At 32.2% G+C, this 20663-nt stretch overlaps 1 protein-coding gene across 2 annotated transcripts in view; it reads right to left on the bottom strand.

Annotated features, from left to right (window-relative positions):
- Nucleotides 1-20663, bottom strand: part of ATF7IP (activating transcription factor 7 interacting protein) — a 105699-nt gene that overhangs the window by 81368 nt on the left and 3668 nt on the right. Inside the window, exon 1 of one of the 2 annotated variants that reach the window (XM_025047336.1) lies at nt 9068-9165. The exons of the other annotated variant lie outside the window; for it this stretch is intronic. Coding sequence (XP_024903104.1) covers nt 9068-9084 — 17 coding nt within the window. The 5' untranslated portion in view covers nt 9085-9165. Of the gene's footprint in view, nt 1-9067; nt 9166-20663 lie in introns of those variants that run through there. 2 annotated transcript variants of the gene reach the window in all.

The following is a 20663-nucleotide window of genomic DNA, read 5'->3' as shown; positions in this document are numbered from 1 at the left end:
AAGATTTTGTGATTCTATATTACTTGTTAAATAAATTTTGTTGCCTAAGAGGAAGACAAACTAAAAACTCAGATTTAATCTCCCAGATTGTTGGATCATTCACACTCAACTTTAACAGTCTCAAAGATTATACATCTTTATGCTCATGACTTTAATCATTGTCGTACATGCTTTCTTTTAGGTTTATTTGTGTACATACACAATACTCCTCTGTCCTATTTTCCTTCACCTTTCTTTGCTATGATCCCCAATTCCGACAGCATTCAGTAAATTCCTTTTTTGGTCTAACAACTCCTTGCCTCTTTACCTATATATAAAAACCAGTTACTCCATCTCAACTATCTTCCTAGCCCAACCTTCTCTCAAACAAGGGCTTAAGAAAAGTGTGAAAACATTTCTCAATTGTTTTTAAATTTGTGTGTTCTCCACACTGAGAAGCACAAACTTCTCCCCATCCAACCTCAAGCACATTAATTAAAATTATCTTTCTACTATCACCATTTCTCCAATTGTAGTGAAATCGTTTACTGAGGAAAAACATACACCAACATATGTTTTATAGTTTAACAGAATATATATTAACAATAATTTTTAAAAGCTCAAGCAACACCGTCAAACGGCAACAGGTAACAGTTTGTGCCCCTGAAACACAAGTGTGGATTCTTCACAGCTGGCCTCTAGTTTTTAAGTATCTAACCATGTAGTAATAAATGACTAATTGCCTTTCAGAATCAAGAGAACTGGAAGTCCCACCTAAAGTAACACTTTTTAGGTTGCAGAAAGAGCCTGCTGTTTAACTTCTATAGAGAAGGAGGCAAAGAGAAAACTGCCTAATATAATTCCTTTCCTCCTCCACTTCTCTAGTGAGCTAAGCTCACTACCACTCTTCACTTCATCCTTACTTACCTCCCCACACTCATTCCCCCAAATTATTATATCAATGAGTAATATATTTTTATCATTTGCCATACTGATATTGATAGATACACATACTTGCATTTCTTTACAGATATAAATCTTCCTATCTTTACAGTAATGAGTATATATTCTTTATTTTATACAGTTCTTTATTTCAGTGAGATTTTTTCTGTATGCAATTTTTCATGCATACCAAAAAAGAATATAACAAATGCCTAGCTTAAAGAATAAGATATTAAATTCAATGTAATTTCTAATTAATACATCCATTTTAGTTTTAGATTCAAATTCACTTTATTAAAATGGTGATAAATTCAAGTATGTGCAAATGAAAATAAAGGTGGTACTGGAAAACTTGACCATGTTACATGTAAATATACATTATCTAATGAATATCAATGAGCCACTTGGTAAAACATAAGCACTGATTTTGATTATGAAGTCAAAGTGGTAGGTTTACACTAAAACTTTACAGTTAAGCAGGATTACAAAATGTCATGTTTCTGTATGTAGCTGGTGTTATTACGACTGACAATACAGTAACAGGACTATAATGAAGAGATCTATAATTGATTACTATGTTGCATGAATAATATTCACATATGAAAGCCCACTGTTCATTTCAAGTCAAACTTGAGGAAAATTAGAAGATGAAAATATTTTTTAAGACCAAATCCAAATATGCCATTGAAAATCTCCTAAAAATTAACATTAAACAATCTATCGATCTTGATATTAGTAAAACTAAAAACAAACAAAAAAAACCCCTTCCCAATGGTGATAGATAGATACAAGGTCTGAGGGAGTAGGGGGTGGGGGCTGGGAGTGTCATAGAAAAAAGACCTGAATCTCTTACCTGTGGGCAGTTTAATATTGTGAAAAGGACTTCCTCTTCTGTAAACCACTGCTACTTAGTTCATTTGTATAAACATTAAAAGCTAATGAAGACTTCTAGATCAGCCTTCTTGAGCCTAAATTCCTTGTTTGGTTTATATTCATAAGAGAAACAGGAATACAGTAGATTGACTACATATTAAAATTCCTTTCAAACAGTGGTACACATTCTGTTGCATAGTTTGTGCAGCAAACATCCCATTAATCACAAAGCCAAAAAACATCAGACAGTATGTCAATGAAGCTCACAGAACACACAAAGTACATCTTTCCAAAAGACTGTTCCAGTGAAGATGCCTAGAATTAGAATTCTTTTGTACTGCTTTCTGTGCTGCCAACTATTAGGTCTGCAGCAACTGTGTGCAGTTAAGTACTTCCCACATATTACTCAATATTATCAATAGGCATAAATCTATAAAAGCAGAACTAAAAGCCTAAAAGGCGTATAGCTCCTCACTATTACACATATTCATTGTCAACTGTGGAGGTTTCCTATTCTAATGCATCAACTATATTCTTTCACACCAAAAGGCTGAATTCTTATACATTCCAAAGAGAAAATCCATGACACATATTATTTGCTGCTCTAGCACAGCCAGACTGCAATTACAGCTAGCTGGCGCCAGTAAGAACGATTTACATAAAGCAGTTTTCATTTCATGACCAAACTAAAAGAGAATACTGCTGAGTAAACCCTCCCCCATTAGTTCCCCACAGGCACTGACTGGCTCTAGAATATATCTAGTTATCTATTTATTAATATGATCCAAATTCAGGTAATAAGAGAAAAATCAACTTATAACCCTTATATAACTTGAAATTCTGCCCTCTCCATCCCCCAAAAATATGTTGATCCCCCAGAAATATTCAAAAGTTTAAGTTTGTGGTGTAGACCAATGATTACATAAATCCAACGACTGCTATTTTTAACAATCATTAAAAATACAAAATATAATTTACATTTAGCTAAAAGCTATCCTCATTTTACTCAACAGCTACCTTTCAAATTTTGTTTACTAATCACTTAAATAGTAAATGATCATTTAATTGATTTGCTCTTAGAACCATATTGCTTTGTTTCACCGAATAATAAGACAATGCATCTTCAGGTATCACTATTATGATGGTTAAATAATTCAACATATTTACCACTAGTTAGTATTACTAAAGCATGCATTCAATATCAAACTCAAGCATATTAAATTTTGTGTATTGTTTTAATTAGCCAGATCTAACTGGGCAAGTATTGAGTTATTATCTGTAAAGTCCTTTAATTTTTTTAAATTATTATTTCATGGCCTAATAAATAATTCTGTCTATCCACATCTATTTTTCCAAGTATTTTGTTGAGTATAAATATATTAAATTTCATTTTCAAATAATAATCCAGAAACTATTTTGAGTCATATCTAAAATAAGATTTAAAAAAGTAGTTAATATGCTAATTAGTGGTTATTCAAAATATATTCCTTATTTTTCATCTTATTTTCAGTTGTCTTAAAATATAGTCCTTAAATTATTCTTATTACACAATAAAGAAAATGGGTGTCTACTTTAGGGTAATGATAAAGTTAGATATCAACAAGTATTCTGATATATGGATAATCCAAAGTGTTAATCTAGGTTACCTCTGATAAGCTGTAATAGATGTCCTCAAACAACCATATTCTCTTGTCAAGATCTGTGCTCTACCAGCAGTGGATGAAAGGAGAAGGACAAATGTGAATAGTGTTCATCTGGCTATTGGCTACCTATTCCATGCTACCTCCAGCATTCTCAATTCCTCAGCATTTTAACCTTCTCATAGTTACCGTCTTCCTATTTTCCCAGCCCTAATGTAGATTCATTGAGGGCAGGGATCCAACCATCAAAACAGTGCCTGGCAAATAACAGGTGCATAATAAATATTTGTTAAATTTGTTGAATCAATTCATCAATTCACAGTCTATTTTTGTTTTTACTCTATCATGCTACCCTAGCATAAATAAGAATTCTTGTTTTGTCCCTTTTGGGCTCTTTTAAAGTCTTTATTTTGATATTTAAACATCTTGTTTTCTGGCATTTTTTACTGTACATCAGCTAGGCTCCTAAAAACCCCCTCTCCCTAAGATCCTTTTCTAAAGTAACCCTAGCTCAGATTTCTCCCCAATTCCATAATGATTGGGGTGGGGGGAAGGAAAAGAAAAAACTGTGCAGGAGAGAACCTTGTGAGGAAAAAGCAACCAATATTTGCTCATAATTTAATTTGTGTTACACACTGCACTAGGTGCTTTATATTTGTTATGCTCATTTAAATCTCATTATCAACTTGGTATGGTAGACTTCATCCCTATTTAAAGATATGAAAACTGGGGTTCTGAAAATAAGCAGCTAGCCTCATCCCATAAAAAATAATGTATAAGACTTATTAAGTTATTAATATAAATAGGTACTATAGTTACACTTGTCATGTAAACTTCTAGCTAGTAAATGGAAGATATATGAATTCACCTTGACTCTGACACCAAAATTTGTGTCCTTCCCTGACTCCTAATCTAGATTGTCCAACCATCTCTCTCATTAATGGTCAAGGAATGGCATTAAAAGAGAGATTAAATAATTTACCCAAAACAATACAATTATTTAACAGTACCAGAACAACAACAAAAAAATTGTTTCCTGACTTCTGTACTAATACTTTCCACTCTGAATGCCATTTTACTTCTATGTCAGCAAAGGAAACCACCAAGTTAGATGGCTCTGCTGGGCAGTTAATTGTGTCTGGTTTACCTCAGCAGGCAAGGTAGAAGCCCTTAGGCAGATGCAGAAGCAACTCCTCAGACCTCTTCTGGTGTTAAATTCCCTCTTTCATTAAATTCAAAGATTCACTGAATCAATAAGCACTGTTTTCATCATTTCCATATTCACGCATTAATGACTAATAACAGACTTACAAATTACTAATAGAGAACACTTCATGAAAGTTCTAAACTGAGCAATTTTTTTTAGAATCCCTTATTTGAGTAGACTTCAAGCTTTCTCCCAAATCACTTTCTCTTTTAAAAGTGTGAGGAATTAGGAAAGCAGGGCAGTCAATGTTTCCTGTGTGAGTTAACTGCATTAACTGCTTTTTCAATTTTCGCTCAAGTTTTCTCTCTAACTTGAAAACCATTTTCCAAAAAAGAATAACATTCTTTTAGCACTTCCCTAGAATTTCCAATGTCATGGAATTACATGAATGCTAAGAAGCTGGCTTTCACTCTGGAAAATGTGAAATTTAAATTCACAGCAGATCATGATTATAAACTACCATGTTTCATGGATTACCAAGGTAGTGTTCATATAGCTGAGGAAGTGAATATTATTTAAACAGAAGTCTGTAATGGCCCCTGAAATAATCTAGTCTAGGGCAGTTAAGAAAATTTTCTATTAGGAACTTACTCATTTTAAGTGCTAAAACTTCTTAGTTCAACCAATTTAGGCAAAAATCTTTTTTATAAAATAGATTTCCTTTACTTGTTTGGTAAACTGCACATCTTGACTATAACTTTTTCTTATCTACTATCACCATTAAGAACATCAAATTAATAAACAGTGATGTTTTTGAGTTATAGATAACTTATCATTAAAAGACCTCAAAGTGCTTATGTTTCTAATTAGTATTTCTTTAGTCTCTTCATTTTCAATCATCACTTTTATTGATATCACGGTATGTCCTTCAATCAGCTATCACAGTACTCCAATATAAAAATTAGGACAAGGCTAAAGGTTAGCAAATGTGCCATTATCTTCTAAAGAATAAATTGACTTTATATATGCTACCTCTTCTACAAAGTAGGCTAGATTTTATGTTTTTTTACTTTCTTCTTGGTTAGAGGTTGTATTTTAGATATAAGGCTGCCAACAATCTGTCAAATAAGTAGGATAGGGATTTAAAAGGAACAGCTTACAGGTGCTTAGCAGGTAATGTGAGTTAAGGAAGAGCACCAGATGTGAGGACTAAGCCCCATCTGAAGGAGACAGTAACTACTCAACTATAGATTATTTTTCTCAGAAACACAATTCCAGCACTGCCCAATCTTCTATTTTTCAAGAGATGAGACATCCACATTTTTGTGTAAAATCTGACAACTTTAAATTTTGACAACTAGAGAAATACGGCAGTGGCTAAAAGATGAAATAAGTCTGTTGGCTGCCAGTTTGTGGCCACTAAAAGAAAACTATACTGTTAAGATTCATTCTCATTTGTATTGAAACAGAAAACTCTAGGCCCTGTATTCTAGTCATCTTTTCAGAGAAATTATTTTCGTCCTGTATATTTGGAGAACTCAGCCAGACAAGAACTGAAACATTTCTCCCACTCCTCTGTGTAATGTAAACATTCTATATTGGCTAATTTATTTAGAGTAAGACCCAGTAGTAAATATATTATATTACCAAACTGATATACTTTATCAGCACTTCTTGCTTCTGAGCATAAGTTATATGAGAAATTTCCCACTTTTTAAAATACCACATTCCCTGATCCAGGCACATTTGAGAAAGTATATGACATCTGAGAAGCAAGTGAAGTGAAAAGCATTCAAATATTACTGGAAAATTACCATGCCAGATATTTGTGGAGTATTTCATGGTACTATTCAGAAATATTATGTAAACTGATCCTCAGCATATCCTTGCCAAAATAGATAGGAATTTCCCCATTTTATAGATGAGGAAACAAGAGTCAGAAAATGGGATACATCAGCACTATAAGAAAAATGTAACAAAAACAGAATTCGCATTTAGGTTTGAACTCTTGGTCAATATTCTTTCCACTATCTGAACATTTCCCTTAAAGGCCTATGCTAATGAAACGGTTTATGAAAAAGGGTAAACAAATGGAGAGCACAAGAAGTGACAAAATATTAACATAAAATTTCAATTATCCAGCTCTCAGATTTTTTTATGCTCTCAATGATTCAACATAATAGCTAACCTGAAATTTAGCATAGAAAATCTTAAACTATCACCAATCCCAAAAGTAATAATCCCAGTAGGGTTTATGCTCACATTCACAAAAATGCAACATGGCACTGAAAGAATTAGCAATAACATCCTGAGTAACCAGAGTGTTCGTTTCCCCATGTACATATAATAATCAGTACAGTCAACATGTGGAGGATGGAAATAAATCTTATAGTCCACAATGGAAGGCAAAAAGAGTGGATCATTAAAATTTCCCTGAGGTTCTACTCTGAAGATCAACAAAAGTTAGTCAATAATTTCAACCAAGCCAATTTTTCTCCAGCAGTAAAGAATATCAAACCAAGTACATGGCTCCCATTGTATGAAATTTTTGAAACAGTGAGCTATTTTTACTATGAAAGGCATGAAAATATAAGAGTGATTAAAGTCACAGCACATTCACTTTTCTACGTGATACTTCAGGGCACAACCTTACTGAAAGGCATGATGGATAGAATTTCTCACCCATACTGAATTTCCTCTCCTTTTTCTCTTTTAGGAGATTTACATAAAGTATTGCTCGGATTATTACATTAAAAGTCCCAACAACTTTACAAAGTAAGGTAATGAAAGTGAAATAAATGCACTAATAAAGCTGTTGAAACTGAGCTAATGATTCCAACTATATTTTGGGCCTCTGAACACTAAGTTAGAAAAAAACAATTATTTTATTTAAAAAAAAAAAAACTAAAAACAGGCGTAAACATAACTTCGTGGCAAGGCAGCAATTTTAAACTGTTAAATTATGTAAATATAGATCTTATACTATACTTTCATGAAAATCAAAAACGAACATAAAGAATATATGTCCTAGAATGCTCTTCAAACTGAATTCCAGTCCGTTAGCACCTGGAGCTTTACAAACAAGTGACCTAGATCCTACACTAATATAAGATCATAACTGTCATATGTCATCTAGTTTCATTCAAACTTTTGTTTTCATCATAACAACCTAATTGTTCTTATTTACTAAACTTATAAATAAATGTTATAAATTTACATTATAAAATAAGTACATAGTAGTTAAATACCACCTGTATCCCTTTTCATATAATGGGGTCCTTCATAAGAATTTAATGTGTAAAAAGTTGCTGTTTTTTAAAAGTTGTTATATTTAGAAAGTTCAAAACTTACTGTTTTATGTCATATTAGTCAGGGATATATTCATAATACTTTACTGACACAGCTAGAGAAATGTATCATACCATTAAAAAAAAATTTCAAAAGATACTGTGATTTAAAAATTAGTCCTAAAAATGTAACTGTTCTGCAATCTGGAATATGTGAATAAGAATATAATTCTACCTTACTGGGTCACTGTGGACTTACAATATCTCAATAAATGTTTTCTACTTCAGACCCAATGTTAAGAAACTTTTTGAAATTTTTGAAACTAAATTTACAAAATCGCTGAGTTATACTACTTTTAAATATAACACAGGTTTAAACTAAGACTAAAGTGGACATCAACAATTAATATCAGTTAATTAAAACAATTTAGTATTTACTTCGGCTTTGTTGCATTAGAAAACATTAGCTATAAAGAAAAGGGTATTGAGACCTAGAAGATGTGAACTTATTTCTAAATTAAAATTCTGCAACTGAATGTCAATTTCAGCAAAAAGTAATTAGGATAAAAACTTAGCACCATTAAAAATGTGAAAGAGTTGGATGGACAAAAGGAGGCAGCACAATGAAAAATAATTGAAATCCACAGTACAAAAAGTCTAAGTATTAAAAAAAAAGTTCTTTCTGTAATCATAATTCATATTCAAAGAATTAACATTCTTTCCAGAAGCTACCAAACAATACCTCCAAAAAACACACATACACACACATATACATATACACAAAAAAAACAAGAAAAATCACACTCTTCGTGCAAAACAAGGCTTAATTATGGCTTCTTTTTTTAAAAAAAATCTATTCATATTAATATATTGTTTTTAATTTCTACAAATAAATATCAAGCAAACTAAAATATCCAACATGAAAGGAATATTAAGTTAATTAAAGCCAGAAAAGCACTACTGTGGTGATCAAATGTTCTGGCAATGACAGAACATAAGATGGTGAGAAATTACAGGAATTTAACCTTTGACCTCACCATCCTACGCACTGTTTCCATAATAGAGGCTTAAAGGTTCTATCAGCAAACATTTCAACTTCCTAGCAAGCAAGCTCTAAGTTCACCTTCCTATGTAAACTCAGTAAAATTCCAATGTTTTTTAATTAAAATGTTCAAAAATAAACAGTAATTGGTTCTTACCTCTGGTCTTGATGCATGTGACAAGTCTCCACACTGGCATAGTTGCTGCCTAAGCAGCTACAAAGACTAGGTTAGCAGCCATTTTGAGACAGCTGCAATGTCTCAGTTGCACTAAAGTGTAATTAAGATGGCTGCAATGTGCACTCAAGAACTCACACAGTGAAAACTCAGCTATGTATCAAACAAAGCCCCTCCCACTTTGTCAGCCTGCAGGAAACTGAACACAGACAACAGCTAATGCATATACTGCAACAAACAATGCAGCTACTCAGGGCACAGAAAACAGAGAAGGCAGCAAGCCAGTTTTGTAACATAATGCCTGTGAGTCCCGACTTGCAATACAGACTTTGAGCACATCCAGATCCCAGACAGCTTGAAGTCCACGCCACATATTAGCAGTTACAGAGATGGAGCCAAATCACACACAGCAAACATCAGGGAATTTGCTTGAAAGAAAGCCTCCATTTCAGTCCAGAAAAAAAGTCAAACTCTGCTCAAGGCCTTTTTAAAAAAATCTTTTGTAGTATTTTTACCACAAAAAGAATGCCAATTTTTATAATTTCTGGGAAATTTAACTGTTTAAATCCTAATAGTCAATTTCCATTTATAGAAGAAGGCTAGTTAAAGATTTTTTCCACAGAATCTAAGCCCCCAAAGTGCTCAAATCTAGCAGAATGGTTAAAATTGCAATCAAATATTTGACTCTTGACAAAAATTTTAAATAACTGCTAGCGAGGGACTAGAGTCATTAGAACTATGATGGCAACAAAGCTTATTTTGAGTAATCGGTCACATACAATTTCTTCACTTTTGTAGTCCAGGTGGTCACAAAGACATCTCCAGGTGAGTGGTCCCAAGGCAAATTAAATTTCATGCCCTGCCTCAAACCTCCCAACATTTTGATATGGGTGAAAAGCAAATAAAAATAAAGAATGTGGACACTCCTGGGCAAACAATTAGGGAGACTAAAAGGGTAAAATTCAGTCTGAAAGTGGGTCTATTAACAAGATAAATTTGAGACTGATCCCAACAAAAGTGTCTTGGCAGTAGCCTAGCCATTAAAAGAAGGGAAAGACAAAAGCAGAGAAAGAACCTGTTTGCTTGATAACTCATATAGCTAGGAAATTCACCTTTTCCTTCTCTCTTCCTTGGTTTACATTCCTAAAACTTGGCTGCCCTGTACTATTTTGTCTCAATCCACCACTTGATCTAAGTATTTATTAAAACTTGTTGAGGGGTATGGGGGGAAGTAGAAGTATAGCTAAAAGGAGACTGGCCCCATAAATTGATGATTGTTCAAGCTGAGTGATGGGCACACAGAGTCCGTTATTTCATTCTATTTCTGTATATATTTAAATTCTTCCATAATAAAAGTTAAAAATTCCTCAGCTTTTAAATGGTATTTATTTTCCAGGAGGCAAATTGGATAATGTATATAAAAACGGCTTTAAGTACTTTATCAGAAAAAAAAAGCTATACTTGATCCAAGTCACATTAATTCTTCAAAAACACAACTGATACTTAGGTGGCTCAAATCTATTGGTTAAAAGAGCGAGCCTGGTAAACTGGGAAAGATTCAAACAGAACAGACATTACTGTAGCACTGGAATGTGATTAAGGTTAATGTGGATGCAAATAGCCAAAACATTTAAAGCTGCCTAATGAACAGCTTCTGATATTCAGGAAGCAAATTCTTTTGGAGATCTGTTCCACAAAAAATTAAATTATATTAACACACCTTCAAATGTCCTATTCATGATTCAAACTAAATTATCTTATTACTGACAATCCTTTTCTTACTCTCCTTTCTCCTCACTATGCCCATCCCCCAAACCAAGTGTAACTGCTCTCTCAAGATCTTTTGATGCATACCATCATTATATTTACCATTTCATTACTTATATCTTTATCTCTTTATATCTTTATATCTTTATAAGTAATGAAATCACATCTTAATTCATTTTCCAATCACTTCCACAGTGTGAAACAGTGTTTATTTGCTCAATAGATGGTAAGTTGAAAGATTTCCAGTGTTTTTGTTTCTACCACAAAAATCTCTGAAAATTCTATATATTTAAGAACCTTCATTTTTAGGATCTCATCTCTTTCTTTCTAGAAAGAAGAATAAGTCAACTAATAAGTTAACTAAATTTTTAGTCTTGGCCTAAAAACTTCTGCACTTAAAAACTGAAGATGGAAAAAATACTCTTTGTGGGGCATTTTTCAGTTTTTAGTGTTTTTACAGGCACTACGTAGAAGCTACTACGCACTTAGAAGAACTGAACTCTAAAGAAAGTCTAAAGAAAATTATATAACATAAGTATATTATTTGCCTTTAAATTCTTAATAATACTAAGAAAGTATATAGCTTGATAATGTCATAGGTTATAAAAAGTTTGTTTTTGATAGGGTGAGTCATAATAAAACTATCATTGTTTATTTGTAAAAGCAAACATATTTGGAAGATATTTCTAATGTTACACATTTCCATGATTATGAAATGTTTTATCTCTTCCTAAATAAAAACTAGCACTTTTCACATAATTTTTTCATTTCACTCTTAAAATGACCATGTAAAGCAAGAGTCCTGTAATCTCCAATTCTTATGACCAGAGAATGTAATCATTGGCTGGGGCCACACAGGTAGTAATGAAAAAAACCAGAAAAAATTAATCCTAGTCAACTACTATACTTTTTATATATCATATATCACACTATTAGAAAGTTTCCATACATAAAATATTGAAAAATCCGTAGAACCTAAATAAAAGGTTTCACTGTATTAGATAGGAAGTAAATATATTTTTCATTTATTTAGTATACTTTAATTACACAAATTATTATCAACATAATACATATTAAAATAGAAAAGGGGAGTGACATCAGAAACATGGCAGAGTGAGAGGCATCCCCAGATCTCTCCCCTTGAAACAACAATAAACTGAACATCTAAAATTCAACAAAAAACTCCCAAAATGCACACCAGCACGTCTGAGCGTGGGATCTGCGCATAAGAGCTACCACAGAAAAAAAGAAAAATAAATAAATGAAAGAAAGAATAAATAAAAGAGAAAAAGAACCCTAAAAGGATATTAAGATGGTATACCTAATTTCACTCCCTCAAATCCTATTAAAACTACAGTAGAGATTTTTTTTGAAGCATAAATCCTCAAGAACAGGAAGAAAAGTAAAAGAGACTATAGCTGGAAAGATTTTGGGAAGCTGAAAAATAAGCAGACCACTGGCAACTAACTTAGCAGTTCCCAAAACATCATATTCCAAGATACACTGGGGACAAGTAAAGAATCAATTTGATTCACCTGGCAACTTCAAAAAAAAAAAAAGAGGAACTAGAAGTAGGCACCTTTGCAAATTGGAGTGAAGGGAGCAAATGGTAGGATGATGTGACTAAAAAAGGGAATACTAGTGAAAGCTGTGTAGCAATAAGATTCCCTAGATGCCCTCATCACATTCCACTGGATATCTCCTCTCCCCAATTCTAACAGAAGTCTAAAAACAACATCTACAGTTAAAAACAAGAGTAGCATACCAAGAAAAGAGGATTTTGTGCTGACTACAGAGACTCTTAGTCTTCTTCCTCCATTAATCTCCCAGAATACTGGCATTCAGACCCTGATTTTCCATGTATAGAAATGGAAGGCTATTCTCTGGAGGTATCTAACAAGCCCAAGAGACAAGATCTTAAGATCTTGGGAGCTCTCCAAACATAGCTGATCCAGATCAGCCTATAGTAAAATTAAAAACTCACAAATTTAAATATTCTAACCAACTTTTAAATATTCCACAATAGGCAGTCAGACAAGGAAAAGAAAGGCAACTAAGAAAAGTGTAACCTAGAAGACATGTTAAAAAATGAAATAAAATTTAAAAAACAAGCAATACTCAGGAAGAAAAACAACAAAAAAAAAACCATTAATATCTACAGATAAGAAAAGATATTGCTTTCATGTGTCAAAAGTACAGAACACTATAAGCAAGAAATGAAACATAAATTAAGAACATGATAGAAAAAATAAAAAATTCAGTAGAACTGAATGATAAAGCTGAAGAATTCTAAGCCAAAAAAGAAAGTTGTAAATAAGAAAAAAATAAGAAAACTGGAGTACCTATCCAAAAATTTGCGTTGGTATGACAGAACAGTAGAAGAATTATATCACCAATAAAAACATTTAAGAAAAATTTCCAGGTCTGAAAGGCAAGAGTTGCCAAACTAAAGAGCCCGATGAATACCAGCCAAAGATAAATTTTCTGAATACTGGAGATTAAGATTCTACAAGCTTCCAGTGACGAGAAAATCAGAAATAAGAATGGCTTTATATTTTTCTCAGTAGTAATAGAAGTAAGAAGGTCATGAAACACAGCCTTTAAAATCCTTAAGAAAAATAATTTCTAACCTAGATTTCTATACCTAGCCAAACTATCAGTCAGCAAAATATAGAATGACAATTTTCAGACACATAGTCTCAAAAAAAAAACCTCCTGTCTATTTTCTCAAAAAGTTACTAGACAACATGTTCCCCTCCCTCTAATGACAGTAGTCAATAAAAATACATGACATATGGAAAACAAGGGTCCTACACAGAAGAGGCGTGAAGAAAATCCCACAACGGTGGATAAAGTTCTAAGGATGACAATGATGTGCCAGATGTAGAGAGCAACTACGCTAGACTGGAGCAATGAGACTCAAGAAACAAACATGAGGTCAGGATCCTTGCTGCCCCCCCTATATTGGAGAGAAAAAAAAAATGTCTTCTAAAAAATCAGAAGATCCTTGCTAAATGACTATACCAAATCATCTTAATTATCATTACATGAAAGAGACTCATGTATACAGGCATCCTGGTACAGTTAACATTACCTTCATGAATCAATGTCTGTTAAAACTGTATCAAGAGAATGGGTCAGGATTTCCATGATTCTGTTAGTCTGGTGAAGACAATTTTGTTTAAGTAGATTATTTAACCCAAGATCAGTAAAACAAGAATTACCTAGGACTCAATGAACTGCTTTAATTATGGTCACTATTTTATTTTTAATGGTCATATAGGAAGATATTTTCTTTTTAACCTATCTTTAACCCTCTGTTAAGATATACTTTGTATAAATAGTAATTTAAATATCTTGATCTGATACACCCAGAATTCCAGAGGGAAAAAAACTATGAAAGACCTTAAAATAGGTTATATGAATAAACCACTAGAACATTTTAAGAACAATTCTGTATAAAATTACTGAATATATTGATTTGCCTTGTCCAAAAACTACTAAAAACAGTGATTAAACATTGTATACAGTATTGTAACTGAGCGTTTTTACTTTTAATGACCAATTCACATAGTTTCAATAGGAATCTGTTTTCGTTCCTATCAAAAGACCATTGGATAAATCAAATCTGTAACCATAACCGCAAGAGAAATGTGACCTTTAAAAGCGAATTTCTTTTAATTAGGTATGAAAGGAAACAAGGACTGTATCTTAAATGTAGAAAAGATGCTTACTAAATCTTCAGAGAAAATCAATTTAGTGTCTCTTCTATAACTTATGAATTCTCAGCTTTAATGGGAATAAAGAATATCACCTCTTGACAGACAAGGAACATTGACAAATGTGGGAATCTTAGAGAACCATGATACCCTAAGTGTTAACCACTGCTGGTAAATACTCACTGAGGTAAGTTAGGTGGCTTTCGGTTCTAGATCTTGTAATCAACCACATAAAAATGTCTAAGTAAATTATTATACTTCACAAAACATCTAGATAGAAGTTAACTCTTAAACCTCATATAAAATGGATATAGTGTTGTTAACCAGACAATAAGGTCTTTCTACATTAAGCAATACCTCATTAGACCTATGTAAATAAAAAGGTCAAATAAAACATCAAAATAAATGAATCATCATAAAATTATTAAACAAACTTATATGGTCAAATCTGTGCCTTAAGGGGTAGGCATCTGGCCTCAGAAAAGGTTATAGAAGAAAACTAACACTTTGTTTTGCCTTAATTTTGAGTGAACATATCTAGCAAGTTCCATAACTGGAAGGTAAATAAAAGAAGAGGGAGCATGTTGCACCCTGAAATTTTTAAAAAATGGGATAATCCTATGTGAATTTAGTAACCAAAATAAATGACATTATCTCTGGCAATGATGATTGCCTGAAAAATATCTGACAAACCTTGAAAATAAATAAATAATGGTTGCTTTTTCACCATAAAGATTATTGTAAACTTAGCAAATTTAGTAATTATAGGGTTTTTATTCTTTACTGTTGTTGTTTTTTAATTAATGAATCAGTCCTAAAGCTGGACTCCCTAATAAACCTTTGCAAATAAATTATATTTCTAAATGCTGCTTTTCCCTGTGAGTGGTATTATAAAACACATTTTTCTAAATTACTTTTTAAATGCATTAAATTCTATCTCCAGTAATCAAGAACATTATCATTTTCTATACATCCCCTTGCACCGCAGGGCTCCCTATAGCTGCATATAACTGCCTCTTAGCAAATATTCATGCCTGAACTGACTGAAACCAAAGAAAAATGAGTTAAAAACATATGCTACGCATTTTTTATATCTAATCTCTTTTAATCTTCGCAATAACCCTAGTAGGTAGGTGGTATCACCATATTATATATAAGAAATACCGCTGGGAGACTAATTCCCAGGTCTCAATACAAAATTATTGGTTCTTTCTACTTCGCTGTATTATTAAATGGTTTTAGGACAATCCTTTGTCTTTTGTTCTTTTGTTCCTTTATTATTTGTTTTTACCTTGCAACTTTTAAATCACTTAAATTTGAGGGAAAGGAATTACACAAATTTAAAATTATGTCATTCCATCTTTTCATCAACCCCTTATTAATTTGCATATGTATGTCCTTCAGTTATATTTTAGAAACATTAATAGGTAAGCAATAGTGTTCTCTTGTTTTTTTAATTTTTTTCTACTCTTTAATGAGAAAAGAATTTTTTTCTAAAAGTTGTTTTACTATTTATAATTTTTTATATGCAAAGTGCCTGTCATATCTTTTGAAAATTTATCCAGTGGGTGCTTATCAACTAAATTACATGTTTATTTTTTAAAAAGTTATGACATCTGTGGATAATCATAAGCTAAAAGAAAGAAAGGAGCTGGAATACCTTACCCTCCCGCCCCCGCCCCCTGGCCTTTTTCACCTACACCTAAAACAAACTGGTTCTATTCTTTCGTTGAGGAAATATTTATTGAACACTAAGGCAGGCATTGTGGAAAGCAATCTTATAATTTTAATAGTAATCTTATGGTCTAATCATACCTAATTAGACGAGATTTGTCTTTATGACATTTGTCAGATATGTCAATAAGATATTGCTAACTGCAAGATTATAAAGTACTATACAAATAACTATAAACATGTAAGTAGAAAGGAACAAACACCTTTAAAAGAGATACAAAGTAAAGCAAAGTAAAAGAAATTAGAGAACTTTCAGATGAGAATAACATCCTTTATTAGGCATATTATGTAGGCACCAGGGCAACAATGACTCTTATTTACAAAAATCAAGGCTTTATATCAGAGAATTAGAGTTCTCCTAAAATACTAAGGTTTCCTTGATCTCCTCACAACAGAGTCCCACTTTCTGTGCCTTACACAAATACCTATTGTTTTACTTATCATCTACAGAAAGCTACTTTTATTTACTTATTAATCAGGTAAGTATTACCTATATACAAAGAATTTATGACCACAATCTTTTTACTTGTGTATAAGGCCCTCAAAAAATCACATCTTCCATCCAGAAAATGCGTATTTTATACATATTTATAAATGAAGAAAAAATAGAAAATAATGCAAATATACACTCAACTTTGATACTAAAACAAGCAATTCTAACACGTCCCTCATAATTTACCTACAGTCCTTTATCCTTTTAAAATATGCAAGTTAACTGGCAAGGTTCGAAAAATTACACAGTGTTAAAAATTAAAATTCCAATTCTTACAAAACTAATCATGACTGAATGTTTTTAAAGTCAAGGAGAAAAGGGAAGAATTCTACCCAATAAGATAAATATTTATAACCTGAACCTCAGCCACAAATCATGAATACAAAATTCTTTCATTTCAAAAGAAGATATACAGAGTTATAATTGGATTTAACTCTTAAAAAAAGTTTCCAATATCAAATTATGAATTAGAGATACCACTTCTCCAGCTTCCTTTTGTAGTAGGAAATGTTAGTTTTTCTCTAATATATATTTATCTTCTTCTTATAAAATTCTCTAATTTTAGCTGAGCACATGGTTGTCCAACTAGATACTACATTCCTAAGTCTTCCTTTCCCAGCTAAATATATCCCGATGACTAAATTTTCACCCATAAAACATAAGTAAAAGTGATATATACCACTTCCAGGTCATGTTCTCAAAAAAGTAAGTGTGCACTCCCATTACCCTTTCTCTTTTGCCCCTGGCTGGTGAAACTGTGGAGTGAGTCATGTTCAACCTAGAAACCCCGTTCAACATATGGAAACCATATGTTAATACAAAGCCATCTATAAACCCTAAACAGTCTTCTTCTGTATTGTTATATGAGAAAAATAAACATTTACCATCCTTAAACAATAGTAATAGTCTCTCAGAGAAGTTTAGCTTTTCTTATACTTCGATTAGCTCCTGACATCTACTACCTAAAAGGAAATAAAAGTTCAAAGATAGTCTTTTTTTTCTCTTCTATGCTTTCCCCTATTTCTTCCTTTTCTTAAGACATTTAATCTATAAGGGTAACAGCGCAGATAAACCCCTAAGCTCCAAAGCCTTAGTTGAGAATGAGCTAAAGCAGTCAAGTCATTATTGTTTCGCCAAATGCTTTTACTCAGTCCCCAAAACAAATTCTCTTCCCACCTTAATGGAAGGTATTATCTTTGAGAATCATTGACTCCAGGAGAGATCCTTTTACAGCTCTGTCAGTTCTGAGAATCACTATTCTAATGTACAATTCAAATTTCTTATTAGAATGTAAAAGTGCCATAGACTGCTACACACATACTTCCTAGTTACCCACCAAGACAATAGTTCTGCAAAGAAGCACAGGGCTATACAAACAAAGAAAAGGAGAAAAGGTTATATAGTGAGACAGTATGACACTACTACCTCACACCATCATTATACAAAGGGGCCCTCTCACAAACCAAAAGATATGTAGCTAGGTATTCCCAGCTATTAGATACAAAATAACACAAAACATTTTTTATACTATTCTGAGCATGAAAAATTTTAGACATGAATAAGTGACTATTTCTGATGGTAAAGCTAATAGGTCATCTTCATTTCCCAGACTTTCATGTTTATATGGGTCCAGTTACAGACTCTCTGGAAGGCACTATCAACTATCCCCTTAGGCTTGCTACATTTTTTTGGAAGGTAGCCAAGGACAGGCCTGACTCATTATTTTAAAGACTTAAAAGTCCAAATAATTAAAATTCAAAACAAAACATTCACATTGTATAAATAAGTAACAGTGCCCTGATCTTCTCATTTTGCAGGACTTAAATAACTGAAAATGCTGCCCAGGACTCATATTCTCTGTTTCCACTAGCAAATGGGTTTCTACCATGCAACATGAAGCGTATATAAACAAAGTTTAACTTTGTGGAACTTACTTTTCTGTAGCAAACTAGCATGACAGGAGAAACCACTGAATTTACCCAGCAGATTGCAAGACAACCTGAGAATGAACACTACGAAGTAATTTTCTAAGTCTTGGGCTCTCTAAGAACATACAAGATCAAATAGGCAAGAATTTTAAAAAGAGAAGCTCCACTAATGGATAGGTAATTTCTAGATGCTCTAGGAAACTAACAGGGACAATGGCTCCCCAGAGCTACCTGATATTTTTGTAATCTGTTATGTAAATACTGTTAAAACATCACCTAATTTTTATCTATAATATGTCCCACAACTGTTAGAAACTCAAAGGCAAAAACTTTATCTTTAAAATTCTTTCTACATGTGATGCCCTTCAAAAACTAGGTATACCAATGTATCAATTTTCAAATACCTCAAAACTTAAAAGAAATTATAACGGAAATCTTTCTAAACTAAATCATATACTTTGCTTTCCTGAACAAGTTAAAAATAACTATTCTCTATGATTCAGAATCATTAATGTGATTACCATTACCATATTGAACATGTTATAAATAGTGATTGAGCTCTAGGAATACTGATTCCCAATAAATAACCTCAAAACTAAGATTTTAAATTCTTGCTTCTAACACTTGAAATCTGACACCCCTTCACTATCAAGATAATAGCCACCATCTCTTGCCAATATCCATATGCATTTCTCTAGTAACACTTCTGTCCCAAATATGCTAGTTCTCACCTATTATAGTTTGAAAATAACGAGTATCATTTGTTAGAAGATACATTTGTAGGAAGAATTCTCAGATAAAGGCAAAGATGACACACACAAAAAAGTACAACATATAAACATCTGTAAGCAGATTTGCTTGAAAGACCCAAAGATGGATATTCTTCATTAAAAAAGCTTAATAGAAGTCAATAATATCCTAACATTTCTACCTAGATTTGTTTTATAAAGCCAACAGTATCTTACCATTTGATTTCTAATTTGATTTCTTCTTTTCACATCTCCATCAATTTCAAGTTTAACTAGTTCAATAAAAACATTTTGGCAATACCTTTCTTTCCTATACCCATTATGAAAATGATAAAGTAGAATAACAGCTGAAATATATCACTATTAATCAAGATTATACTCTTCAATGTAATCAGTACAAAGAGTAAATTTAATAGAGAATGAATTTATACTAATTAGGGAAACATCTTTCTGAGAGAGTATAATACTTTAATGTTACCAAAGAGACCAAAACCAAAATTTGTACCTTTATTACAGTATTAGGTTCCATCCTAAACAGAAAACAAATTAGTAACTTTTCAAAATTCCTCCATTAAAAAAGTCTATGTTAAAAAAAAGTCTATGTTAAAAAAAACTCTATGTTAACCAAAGAAGAAAAGTTTTGGTTTCAAATATTACAGATCATTTTATCTTAGCAACCTATTTTTCCCAATTTATCTTCATGTCATCATGTCTTAAGGCTTATTAAAAACAGAAATGTAGTCCTATATACTCTACCAATTCATCCCTGTTAACATTACATCAACACCAGGAAATCAGTAAAATAATACATTAGTGAAAAGTAATAGGTATCATAAATTTTCCCAGAATTCCTAAAAGTACATTTTTGTGGGATCTGTAGGAAGTATATCATATTCATGAATAAAGAAAAACAAAGATTTAAACTCACCCTGATTTATGTTTAATGCAAGTCTAAACAAAACTTCAAATAGTTGCCTTTTTAAAAGTTTAACCAAATGAATATAGTTGATCTGCAAAAACAGGAAAACTAGCTTAAAAAAATTATGAAAAGGAATTATGAGTATTCCCCCTCCATACATTTATATAGTCTCTACACTACAGTAAATAAAACAATGCAGTACTGTTACATTACATGAATAAGGCCCAGATACAGTGGTTGTTAACTTGCTTTTAGATTTTATATTACAT

This window comes from Pteropus alecto, unplaced genomic scaffold, assembly GCF_000325575.1.
Source record: "Pteropus alecto unplaced genomic scaffold, ASM32557v1 scaffold103, whole genome shotgun sequence".
In the NCBI taxonomy this organism is placed as follows: Eukaryota; Metazoa; Chordata; class Mammalia; order Chiroptera; family Pteropodidae; genus Pteropus; species Pteropus alecto.
Note: the sequence above shows the minus strand (reverse complement) of the source record. Positions and strands in the feature narration are given on the sequence as shown.